At 46.7% G+C, this 11,506-nt stretch overlaps 2 protein-coding genes across 7 annotated transcripts; one reads left to right on the top strand and one right to left on the bottom strand.

Moving 5' to 3' along the window:
* Positions 1–4,718: 4,718 nt before the first annotated feature.
* LOC133897172 (beta carbonic anhydrase 5, chloroplastic-like) lies at positions 4,719–9,814 on the top strand. Of its 6 annotated transcripts, XR_009905867.1 has the most exons (10): positions 4,719–5,204; positions 7,369–7,530; positions 7,639–7,687; positions 7,780–7,893; positions 7,994–8,047; positions 8,190–8,272; positions 8,362–8,467; positions 9,009–9,230; positions 9,333–9,394; positions 9,505–9,814. XR_009905867.1 is itself a non-coding variant. In XM_062337791.1 (9 exons), the coding sequence occupies exons 1-8, from the start codon at positions 4,996–4,998 to the stop codon at positions 9,204–9,206; spliced, it is 975 nt and encodes a 324-aa protein (XP_062193775.1). In that variant the 5' UTR covers positions 4,719–4,995; the 3' UTR covers positions 9,207–9,230; positions 9,505–9,814. The 6 variants fall into 6 exon arrangements, 5 of the variants coding, with proteins under 5 accessions (XP_062193775.1, XP_062193774.1, XP_062193773.1 ...); XM_062337791.1 differs by lacking the exon at positions 9,333–9,394; XM_062337790.1 differs by having other exon boundaries at positions 9,333–9,814.
* A 92-nt stretch (positions 9,815–9,906) lies between these two features.
* LOC133897173 (transcription factor bHLH30-like) lies at positions 9,907–11,204 on the bottom strand. The gene is made up of 2 exons (XM_062337795.1): positions 10,816–11,204; positions 9,907–10,728 (listed from the first exon to the last, which is right to left on the bottom strand). The coding sequence occupies exons 1-2, from the start codon at positions 10,990–10,992 to the stop codon at positions 10,261–10,263; spliced, it is 645 nt and encodes a 214-aa protein (XP_062193779.1). The 5' UTR covers positions 10,993–11,204; the 3' UTR covers positions 9,907–10,260.
* Between the last annotated feature and the right edge of the window lie 302 nt (positions 11,205–11,506).

Raw genomic sequence — 11,506 nt, 5'->3', positions numbered from 1 at the left:
TTCCCGTGAACTGATTCTACGAAGAAGCAAAGGGCTCGTTTAGTAGCGATTTATATTTTTTTAGAAACATTTCTCTTGTGGTCACAGAATGATCTTTAGAATTTTTTTGGCTAGTTGACTGGATACAGTTTCTTAAAAGATAGGATGACGATGTAATTGATCACTTTGCCTTTATGCTGATATATTATTATTTTGTTTTTTACAATTACAATATTGGAAATGACCGCTAACATTAAACTAAAGGCATTCCCAATAGTTGTAGACTTGCGTGTTTTCCAGCTCTAGGGTCATTTGATCATTTCATTAAGCAAGTTAAGTGCATTTTCGCATTTTCCTCTTCTTTTTAAGGAAAAAATCATCTCCTTGTCGTCATGCCGACGGACCCAAAGTCGCCAACCCAACCTGTTCCTCTTTACTGCCTGCTGCGGGGTCCTCGCCGCTGCGATGTTTCCCCTTGCCGTCGCCGAGGTCCAGGAGACCCTGACCCTCGCAACATCATACCGCTCGACGAGTTTGGCTGCACCCACTCAGGCGTGCTGGAGCTCAACGTCTCCGGCATCGCCTTCGACCCGTCAGCCTCCGTAGTGATTGGCTCGCTGCAGCGTCGGCGTCAGTGACGACAAGGGGTTAGATTATTCTTGTGTTTTGAGAAATCTTCATTCCAGAAAGACCCTAAAGTATAATGCATATAATGGTTGCATTAGTCCTTTTAGTTGAAGACTTATATGCAAGAAGCCATGGTAGTCTGACTACATACGCTTCTTACCGGTAACAAATTCTTGATTTTCATTGCACATCAAATGTAAGACAAACCTTTTTTTTTTCCGAACACGTCCCAATGGAAGACAAACGTTTTTTTTATATAACAATGCTAAGACAATAATGGTACGTGAATACTTTGGTAAGAAAAGATATTTTTATTACAATCATGAGTGAACTCCAAACACAATGCAATTGGGCAGTGGGCTTCTCTACATTGCCTCCCCTCCCATACAGGAGTGTACATTATTGTAGAGAAATGTTAACATTTCGATTCCCCTCGGGATAGGGAGAAATTCTAGCAAACCATGCATGCCTCAATGAAGAAATTGAAGGAACATAGCATTAATACGTAGAAGGTGAGAATCAAATATTGGTTGGCCGTGTGAGAACCAACCTACTAGCCAATACAGTTTATCTTAGGGAGATCCGTCAGAAATTGAAGGGACAGGTAAACATCGTCAACAATACCGAGAAAATAAGGAACTGTTCATGCTTCGTCCCCACTACGTACGCACGTACATCCTGAAAACTGGTACCACCACGGCTAGCTCTCGATCGATTACGTGCTCTTCTCCTGCCGGTACTGTGCCCGTCTTGTCCGTACGCCGCTCTCAAAAGGCTGGGAAGCGGGAGCGGGAACCCTCGGTCCTCCGGTCCAAAAGTTGGCTTCGCTTTTCGCCTTTGCCCGGCCGGCCGGCCGGCCGCGCAAGCCTGCACCTGCAGCCCAAAGGGCAGCGGCCTACCTGAGGGTGACTGGGGGCGCGGGTGCAGCGCAGCGGCAGAGGCCGGCCGGGGCCGGACCAGCAGGGCTGCGCGCACGATAGAGACCGGAGAAATTAACCAGGAATCGAGGAGAGAGAGAGAGAGAGAGGGAGAGAGAGAGAGAGATTAACCAGGTATCGGGGAGAGAGAGGGGATGGCGGGTCAGTCCTGCTGTACTTGCCTGCGCCACCCGCCACCATGCATGAACGCTAGCTAGCTTTCTCGTCTGCAGAGCGCCCTAGCTAGCTAAGAGAGAGAGGATGGTTTCTTTGTTTCACTCGGCATGCAGTGGCAGCGGAGGAAGAACCAAAGGCGCCAGCCGCAGAAGGTGCATGCACGGCTTTTGTTGCGTGCAGTGCAGTGCAGTGCAGTGCCGGTGCAGGCAGGCTCCGATCCGTGGTCGTCTCTGCTTTCCTCTCGTGGGCTTCTGCTTAGTGCTTGTACTTTAGCATGCTGCGGGCGGGCGGCCGGTCCCTGGATCGTATCTTGCATCTCTATCTTTGTGGAAAGCTAAAGCTCGAGATTGATGACTGGTGAGCTTTGGTAGCTAGGTACATGGCTTGCCTTTTGTGTTCACTCCTGCCATACTATGCCCCTTGGTTTCTCTCTTTTTCTTCTGTTCTTCCGTGGTGCTAGCTACCGCTACTAGCATATGCGAGTGACTTGACGAGAAAAGAGGTCTCATCGGACTCCGTTAACTACATTTTGAGTTGCAACTGTAACATTTATTTGTTGGAGCACGCACAGTGTCTTGTACACGTATACGAGAATATTCACATTTCACCTGCCCTCCCTATATAGGAGTGTGCTTACAAGCGACTTTTACTCTGCAGTCTAATTTTACGAGAATATCCTCTGTAGGAGTTCTCCATGCTTCACGAAATAGATGGTGCTCTAAAAAAGAGAAATAGATGTTGCTCTAAATTTTTGCAGGACTAACCGGAAATCATGTGGAAGCAAGAAGCAACACTGCACAATTGCACATGTTGCCAGCGCGCAGCCCAAACAGCGGCCCATGAAGTGCCGAGCGGGACGCCTGAAACGTCCACACGACCACGACGCGCTACTGTGACCCCGAGGCCCAAATGTGTCTCAACCCAACCCAACCCAACCCCACGAACAGCTTCCCACTGGCCCAGGGCTTATCGTTTCCAAACACTAATAGAGCCCAGCAATCACTAGCGCTGCAGCCCAGCCGTCCCTCATTGTGGTCGGCCCAGCCCGGCCCGGCCCGAGCTAATGCTGTAGCGACGCACGGTGCAATGACAGTGATTTTTTTATTTTTAAATAAAAAATTGCAAATATATGTAACTATTTAAAAAAAATTATAGATTTGAACTCCTCCACATGAGTGAAGCCAGCCGAGAACGCCGCTAGGTTAGCTCCATTAAATGACGAGGTCAAACTTATAGATGAACATAAATTTATTAAGAAACTATAGAATTTCGTCACAGTCGACTGATCTAATAAAAAGGGCTGGCTCCTTTTCTGCCTGTCACCATTCCAACGAACGATATATTTAAAAATAAAAATTATCAGTGTTCTACTACCCTCAAACTTAAAACACTATCAAAATTGTTATAAAAATTATATTATGGAGAGGATATTATCATCTAGCTTTTTATTTTTTTGAAAACGGTGTATATATTTAAAAAATTCTAGTAACAAGAGTCTATATTTGTAATATTTTAACTTAAAGAATAAAAAAAGTTCCGATGACAGGCTAGGGTTATCCGTAGAACCTACTCGATCCTTCCGGGTGGGGTCCGGTCAAGGTTCACGTTACCGACCGGAGGCGGTAACCGCAATTACCGGTCAAAAATTCAAAAAAATTCGGAGAAAATTCATTCGGCAAATTTTGAATTTTTGCGAAAAAATCGTGTTTTTGCCCTCTCGGTAACCGCTCGGTTTTGGTCGGTTACCGAGTAGTTTGGGTCGGTAACCGAGCGGTTTGGGTCGGTAACCGCTTGGTTTTCTCGATTTATCGAGCGGTTTTATCGAATTTCAGCGCAGTTCAATAAAAAACCTAAAAAAGGGTTCAATCTTGTAAAATCAATAACTAATTCATCTGAGCTTCAAATCAAGTGAAACAAATTTTGTTGGCTTCCTTGTAACATGATCTACATGATAAAAGTATTTATACTCATAAAAAAGTTCAAAATTTTCTGTGAGAAATTTTATTTGTTAAACCAATTTAAATGCATAGTTTACTCTTTGCTAATCCAAAAATCATGAAACTAATTTTGTTAGTCTTCTTACATGATCCTATATCTTTTAAAAATATATGAACTCATGAATTAGTTATTGTAACATGCATGATTGTGTAAATGTGTTGCGACTAGATTAATTCATAACTGACCCATCACACCTCAAAAATTAGTGAAACCACTTTCATTAGCTTATTTATATTATGATTTAAGTAGAAAAAATAATAGTAGACATGAAAAAGTTAATTACAGTGATGTTTCTTAACATATTCACTTTATGCTTGTGAACTTTGTAAAAATCATAGAGAATTTAATGAAACTCTAAATAAAGTGAAATCAATTTTAAAGATTCTCTTAAAATACGTTTTATACAAGAAAAATATGTGTTTGCATGTTACACTTTTCCTTAACGTGAGTTAATAATTGAGCCGTACGCTTCAATTTTTTTTATTTTTTTAAAACTTTCTCCCCATAGAATATGATGCAAACGATATTATTTTTGAAAATGTTTTTCACAGAAGGTCTTAGAATTGTGTCTAGTTTTGTTTAAGATTTTTTTTGAATTTTTTTATTTTTTCGAATTTTTTAAATTTAAATTTCGGTTACTGTTCGGTTTCTGAAACCGGACCAAACCGGTAAGGTCGGTAACCACGATTTTTTTAACGGTTACCGATGGTTTTTTAACCCTGGGTCCGGCTCGCCTCCTCCCAATCTCTTGGGGAGCGACCAGTGACACCGGACCAGCTCATCTGTTCTGGCGGCGTCGTCTGGATCCGCATTTGCCGCCCGCGACACGCCGAGATCTCAGGAGCTGGGCGCCGCTCCCCGTCGCGTGGCCGGTTCCCGAGCCACGGAGCCGCGCCCGTGCTCTTGGTCGCGACGCACCCGTGCCGTGCCATCGGTGATGGGCCATGGGGTTAGGTGGTCCAAATCGAGCGCACGCTGCCCCCAGCAGATCTTGCCGCGGGGGGTAAGAGGCCCGAAGGCGAGCGTGCCGGCGTCCGCATGACAAGGCTATGCCGCGGACGGATAGCCATGCTGGTCTGTGTGGTCCGAGCTCAGTTCCGTGCTGGAACCGAAGTGTAGGAGAAGAAGATAGCCATGCCACTAGCTGTCCTATCTGGAGCAGCGCTCTTTAGGGCCAACAGCACACGCTACCGACTGCCATGGAAGTTTGGAGGGAAAGAGTCGAGACAGGTAGTGTAATCCCGTGGCGTCGTCCGATAGGCCATCCGTTTTCGCCCTGGAGCTTGCGGTGCTCTATATGCCTCCATGGCCCTTGGGATCAGCAGCGCGGCGCTTGGCTGCTGCCTCGACCCGTGCGTCTTCGGCTCCTGTGACGCGGCGACCGTGTCCGCCTGGCGGCGCCACAGAAGCCCGGCGCGCTGCCGCGCGGGAGGATGGTCTTCGGCCGCCGCACAGGCCGGGGCCGGGCGAGCGGCGGCAGCTGCTGCCTCGTCGTGGACTGCATCGGTGAGCATAGACAGCAAGCACGCTTGCATTTCTGCCCTCCAAAGCATCTCCCTCTTCTTCTTTTTTGGGTTAGGAAGAGATTAGTACGCGACGTTAATCTTCAAACCAATCGCTGTCCGCGATATGAATTGCACGACGACTCATGCGTATGGGCACAGGCAAATCCAATCGCTATACTCTACAATGATGGGTTGCCGGTTGCCACGCAACACGATGAGGTTCATAGACCGCTGGTCGCCGGGCCCCCAAGGAACAGCAACGTCCAGAGGTTCCACGGCACCTACGCCAACAACTGGGAAATCCAACGGTCAGGATCCGTCCACCACATCCAATCTGACGGACGGAGTCTCATCCGCATACAGACTTCTCTGCGGTTGCTCCCTCTGAATCATCGAAGTTTCAGCCACCAAACAGTTGGATCACCCTAATTGATTATTTTTTCCCTGAAAAAATCCGCCTCGTCCTCGATTCCTCCGCCCCATCGCCGTCGTCTCCTCCGCCTCGTGTCACTGCCCCCCCCCCCCCCTAAAGCCCCGGCCATTGTCGCCCGCGCCAAGCTCCCCCTACTCAAATGCCCGAGACCCCAACACCGCGACGCGAGCACCCGCACCGGCCTGTCCACACATGGCTCCCGGTGTCCTCGTCCGCGCCGCCTCCCATTGCCTCCGCCCCGCCCCGGCCGCCTCCGCTGACTCCGGCCGCGGCCATGGCGCGCTGACGGTGAGCTGCTGCTTGCCCATCTCGTGGGGTCTCCGATTTGTTGGTATTCTTTTTGTTGATCTGTGGGCTTTGTGGGGTGCGGCAGATCGGTGATTCGAGGCCGCGCGATGTTGCTCTGCGGGTGGGAGGATCCGGCCGGTGAGTTGAGTCGATCCCATCTATAAATTTCGCAGCTTTCTTAGTTTGGATGAATGATCGGATCATGGAACTATTTTTGCGTCTTTCTGTTTTGATCGGCGGTCGTGGTTGGCAACCAGCAACCCCCTTGGGTCGCTGATCTGGTGTCAAATTTAGATGCTTGAGAGCTATTATCTGAGCTTTTTGGGTGGAGCTTTTTGGTGATTTTTGCTTGGTCAGCTTGCTTGATGAACGTTTCTATGGGTTAAGCTAGCTTCCTTCTCAGTTTCTGTAGCTTAACGTTGATGCCTCTGTTTCTTCCTATCTGATGGGGGTGTATTGTGCTGCGGAAGAAAGGAGATCGAAATCTGGATCCTCTGCCATAATCGTGATTAATGCAGAGAGTTACTGTTTGAACAGTGTAATGTGTCTGATGCTACAGTACCATGCATTAATTAATTATGATTATTGTAGTAGAGTACTGGAGCAACAGTACTCCCGTTCACTGTAGAACCGGCTTCTACTGTTCATGTATACTGTAGCATTTTCATCTATGTCGTCAGATTTTGATCCAACAGCTGTAAGCATCCCCTAAGCACATCATTGTTGATCCTCTGCATTGGCTCCTCCACTGCAGAGGATCCCGATGTGTAGCTTAGTCAAGGACATAATTCTGCAATTTAGAGCAACGTTCCACTTCTCTATGATTTGAATTTGAATTTGCTGTGGTACACTGTTGTCGGATGGAAACGCTGTGGTAGATGGATGTATTTGTAGTGCCCTCTGTTAACATATTACAAGTGCTCGTTAAGCTGGCGCTTGAGACAGCTTGACTTGCATTTCTATTCTCAGTATGCTCACGAGTGTTATCCGAAATTCTCTTTCACTACACTTTCGGTATTTGGAAAGATGCCATTATAAATCTCCTGAACTTGGATCCATGCTATTACCTTAGTCTCGAGGTACATTTCGTAATGGTATGGATCCAATTTTAGGAGATTTATAATGGTATGGATCCAATTTTAAAGAGATTCCTAATGGCATGGAAGTGTAGTGGCATATTTTAAAACCGTGATATTTATAATGGCATAATCAAATACCGAAAGTGTAGTGGTATCTTTCAAAACTGTGATATTTATAATAGCGTAAATCTAAAAATCGTGATATTTATGCTCACTATTAACTCTAAGCGAGTTAGTTTCTGTAGTATTTTCTATTTTCTTATATGCTGAATAACTCTGCATGGTGGCAAAACATCTTTGTGATCCCCTTATCTAATTTAATGTGTTTGGGCAACAAAATATTGACTATTTATTTTCTTCTATAGGAGAGAATTCTCATGTATCACAAAGGCCTCAAGAGATCATTCTGGTTTGACTCGACAACTTCTAGATTTTCAACATGAGACAGTAGATGGGGTAGGTGGAGAACATGATCAGTTCAAGGAGTTGAAAGCAAGGTTCATGGACTTCAAACAGCGTAACTATGTGTAAGTAGATCATAAAGTACACGATGGATCATTCACCTTCATATTTCAAAAGGTGTTTTTTTAAAAAAAATTGTTTATTGACGCTGTTGTATCTGTAACTGTGGACAGGGAAAATTTTTCTAATTACCAAAGTCTTGCTCAGCAGCAAACACCAAAGGTGCATGGTAGCGACATTGATTGCACAATATTTTAATTTTTGCATTACTGAGCCTAATGGGATTACTTTTGGTTTTCTGTTTCTGTGTGCAGTTCATGGTGGTTGCTTGTGCTGACTCAAGAGTCTGCCCTTCCAGTATTTTAGGGTTTCAGCCTGGGGAAGCATTCACGGTTCGTAATGTGGCAAATTTGGTACCACCATATAAGGTATTATAAATTTGGCATATCTTTAGGTTTTGATTGAACTTTTAAACAATGCAATTTCTTTGTGGAAGTACTAACAGTAAACAAAATGCTGCAATACCAGCATGGGGCTTCGGAGACTAGTGCGGCACTAGAGTTCGCCATCAATTCACTCGAGGCATGAATATTTTGTGATACTGTGCTTACTTGCATATTTGCATTTATTTTCCTTTCCCCCTTTTGTTAAAGGAATATATGCAGTCATGCAGAGACTATTGAGTCATTCTTGAGTCCTGACGTAGTTACCTTCATTTGCTCAGGTAGAAAATGTATTAGTTGTAGGTCACAGCCGTTGTGGTGGCATCCAAGCACTAATGAGTATGAAAGATGATTCAGCTTCTGTGTAAAAAATTCTAGCCATTTCTTCATTATGTCTTCTTTCCCTGTACCTTTTTATGATGCATGTCTGATTTTGCTTGTTTCTTGGCACAGAAGCTTTATTAAAGACTGGGTTTCCATTGGGAAGAGTGCAAGGTTAAGCACGAAAGCAGCAGCTGGAAATTTGAGTTTCGAAATGCAGTGCAACCATTGTGAAAAGGTGAATTACTCTTATAAGGGTGATGCACAATTGTTTTAAGCCTTAAATTTCACAAAAATATGGCCCCTGCAGAGTAGTGGACAGGATCAATCACTTCCATGGCTTTTACTGATTCCAAGTCTCTAAATGTATTTGGCAGTAAACGTGCCTACTGATTATATTGTTCTTCCTTGATGTAGTTCGTATGTCGGGGTGATGCATAAATTGTCTTAAACCTTGAACTTTCACAAAAATATGGCCTGCAAAGTAGTGCAAAGGATCAATCACTTCCATGGCCTTTACTAATTACAATCATGTCAAGATGTTAAGCAGTAAATGATTGTATGTTCTTCCTCGATGTATTGTGTATGAATTATAGGATTAAATTCAATGTGTCATTGTATATTCAAATCTACTCGCAGATATGCTGGATATCTTTTATTTCAAGGTATTTGATAGTATCATTGCGTGATATAATGAACATAATAATGTCTGGTTGTCATATACTCGAACGAAGTGAAGCCAGACTAGTTGTCTGACATGTATGATTCTTTTGCTACAGGAATCAATAAATAGCTCACTGTTGAACTTGTTAACATACCCTTGGATAGAGAAAAGGGTGAATGAAGGTACTTTGAACCTTCATGGAGGTTACTACAACTTCGTTGATTGCACATTTGAGAAGTGGACATTAGTGTACCGTGAAGGGCTGGAAGGTGGAAGCAAGTATGCTATAAAGAACAGGTCTACCTGGTCTTGACCAATCAAGGTCTTGTTTACTTGGGTAAATTTCACTCTGCCCCCTGCAGTTTAGCATGGTTTTGCTTTGCCACTACGTTGTCCATTTCATTGCACCTTGCTCCATTGTGGTATTGATCTTCTGCAGAAGCGAGTCCCTGTATCAAGTAACTGTTACAAGACTGTTGGCGTCACCCATTGACATGCATGGTACTATGCCACTAGCTTGTCATGCTTGAATTTGTTTATGTTGTAAGCATTGAAGACACGCATGCTTCAGCATTGCAGCAGTTATCTGATACAGGGACTCTTGACTGTAGAAGAACTAAACCACAATGGAGTGAAGTGCAACACAATGGACAATATGGTAGCAAAGTGAAAGTCTGTCAAACTGCCGGGGCCAAAGTGAATTTTATCCAACTATTTATGTGGTGTTGTCTGCTTGAAACGATTAAGATTTTACAAATAAGCTGCAAAACCAGTCATACGAATGCATGTAATCTTGGCCACATTTGGCGTCACTGTGTTGTAGTAACATTTGTACCATTCGCTGTATCATTGTAATAGTGAGATACAAATAATGGACCGGCTTTATAATTGTACGTCTTATCAATTGAATCTTTTTCAATACTTGTTGGGCTCTACAAAGCTCTACTGGAACGCCGTTGTCCATCTTTACTGCTCCTTTATCGAAACTACCACATCGTAAATTGTTTTAGCTCATTTCCATCACCATACATCTTGTATTCTTGTGTGCTTATCTTTCTGACTTCTGTACTGCCAAGAAACATGGCGTGTGCCTCAGTACAAGATGAGACTAGCCTGGGCAGTTTGGACTGGTCGTCTGGTCTCTCGCATTCTGCAATCATCTTGTGTCATTTTACATGACCATGCACTCACATTTTACAGTTCCTGATAGAGCTCAACAATTTTGAATACCAACTGGTCGAGTAAACAATGAAAGTTTTGTGATAATCTACATGTTACAACTAAAAAAGGTAGTAGACATGTCACAGTCCTACCCTTTCCCTTCTGTCTCTCATCAGGTCATTCACTCCTACAGTGCTACTGCGCTACTACACCCTGGTGAGGTGCCCCGAGAAGCGCTGTCGCTTGTAGCACTCCGAGGCGAGCAGCTCCTCCCGGCTGAGCAGCACAGCCCTGAGCGCCGCCTGCAACGCCGGCCGTGAAGACGCGCCCTCGCCGTCCGCGGCCGCCTGCTGCTCGCCGACGTCCAGCTCCAGGACGCTCCGCGTCCGCCCGCCGACGGTGGCGATCTCCGCACGCACCGCCCTCGCGCTTACCGACCGCACGGCGCGGCCCAGCTCGGACATGAGCCCAGGCCGGTCGGCGCAGCACACCCATGCCCTGACGCGCCTGGTGGTGGTCCTCTCCCCGCCGCGCCAGGAGTGCCCATCCTCCACGCCGACCTCGTCGCCTTCCCCCGGGACGGCCACGGCCGCGCCCGCTGCCGCGGCGTCCGCCTCGCCCCGCAGCTCCCGGACGTGCCGCACCACCTCCCCGAGCAACGCCGCCTTGTCCATCTGCATGCATACGCACGCACGCACGCAATCGTGTTCGCCACAGGTCACACATGTATGCATCAAGAACCGCCACGAGTAAGGACTTACTCGGGAAGCCGCGGGGAGGAGGGTGCGAAGCGTGGCGAGGTGGGCGTTGATGCGCTGCCGCCGCTTCCGCTCCGCCTCGCTGTGGCTCCTGCTCGGCCCGCTCCGCGCCGTCGCCGCCGGAGCCGAGCACTCGCCGTCCATCGCCACCTCCGCTTCATCACTCCGGACAGGCACCATCGTGCTTGTGCCTGAGCTGGGTTTGAAAAGAAGAAAGGCGGGAAGCCAAGGAAGCGAGTAGATAGTAAGTGCAGCTAGCACGGGCACACAGCTCTCGTTTGCTCGCCGGAGCCGAGCTGTTAAATACTCTGCGAGCCCGGGTGCCGACACACGGCTTCACTTGCGACTCTGCGGGCAGCGACTGTGTTGGCGTATCGATCTGCGGCGCGGTCGGGTCGGGAAGAGAAAAGTTGCATGCGGTCTACACGTCGGTTTGACGCCTTCCGCGCTAGTAAAAGGCGGTCGGTCGGCAGCGGCGACTGCAGCGACTTCGCATGTGTCGCCGGTACGTATAACTCTCGCGGGGACGGTTGGCTCGTCGCAGTTTTTGCAGCTGGGGCGGAGAGACCAATTGCTTCTGCTTTTCACGGGTCTTCGGAGTGCGATTTGTCGGAGGCAGGGCAGTGCAAAAGCGTCGGTGGACACGGACACACGGTGATGCACCACAGTTTTTTTTTTCTAACTGAGCTACATC

The sequence above is a fragment of the Phragmites australis genome, chromosome 17, assembly GCF_958298935.1.
Source record: "Phragmites australis chromosome 17, lpPhrAust1.1, whole genome shotgun sequence".
Taxonomy (NCBI): domain Eukaryota; kingdom Viridiplantae; phylum Streptophyta; class Magnoliopsida; order Poales; family Poaceae; genus Phragmites; species Phragmites australis.
This window is presented reverse-complemented; position numbering and strand designations above follow the sequence as displayed.

Excerpts from the sequence above, each read along its gene's own strand:
- LOC133897172 (XM_062337791.1), top strand. The coding sequence starts at position 4,996 with ATGCCTCCATGGCCCTTGGGATCAGCAGCGCGGCGCTTGGCTGCTGCC. Across the intron at positions 7,688-7,779 it reads CTCAGCAGCAAACACCAAAG|TTCATGGTGGTTGCTTGTGC; the intron begins GTGCATGGTAGC and ends TTCTGTGTGCAG. Across the intron at positions 7,894-7,993 it reads ATTTGGTACCACCATATAAG|CATGGGGCTTCGGAGACTAG; the intron begins GTATTATAAATT and ends CTGCAATACCAG.
- LOC133897173 (XM_062337795.1), bottom strand. The coding sequence starts at position 10,992 with ATGGTGCCTGTCCGGAGTGATGAAGCGGAGGTGGCGATGGACGGCGAG. Across the intron at positions 10,729-10,815 it reads TCCTCCCCGCGGCTTCCCGA|ATGGACAAGGCGGCGTTGCT; the intron begins GTAAGTCCTTAC and ends GTATGCATGCAG.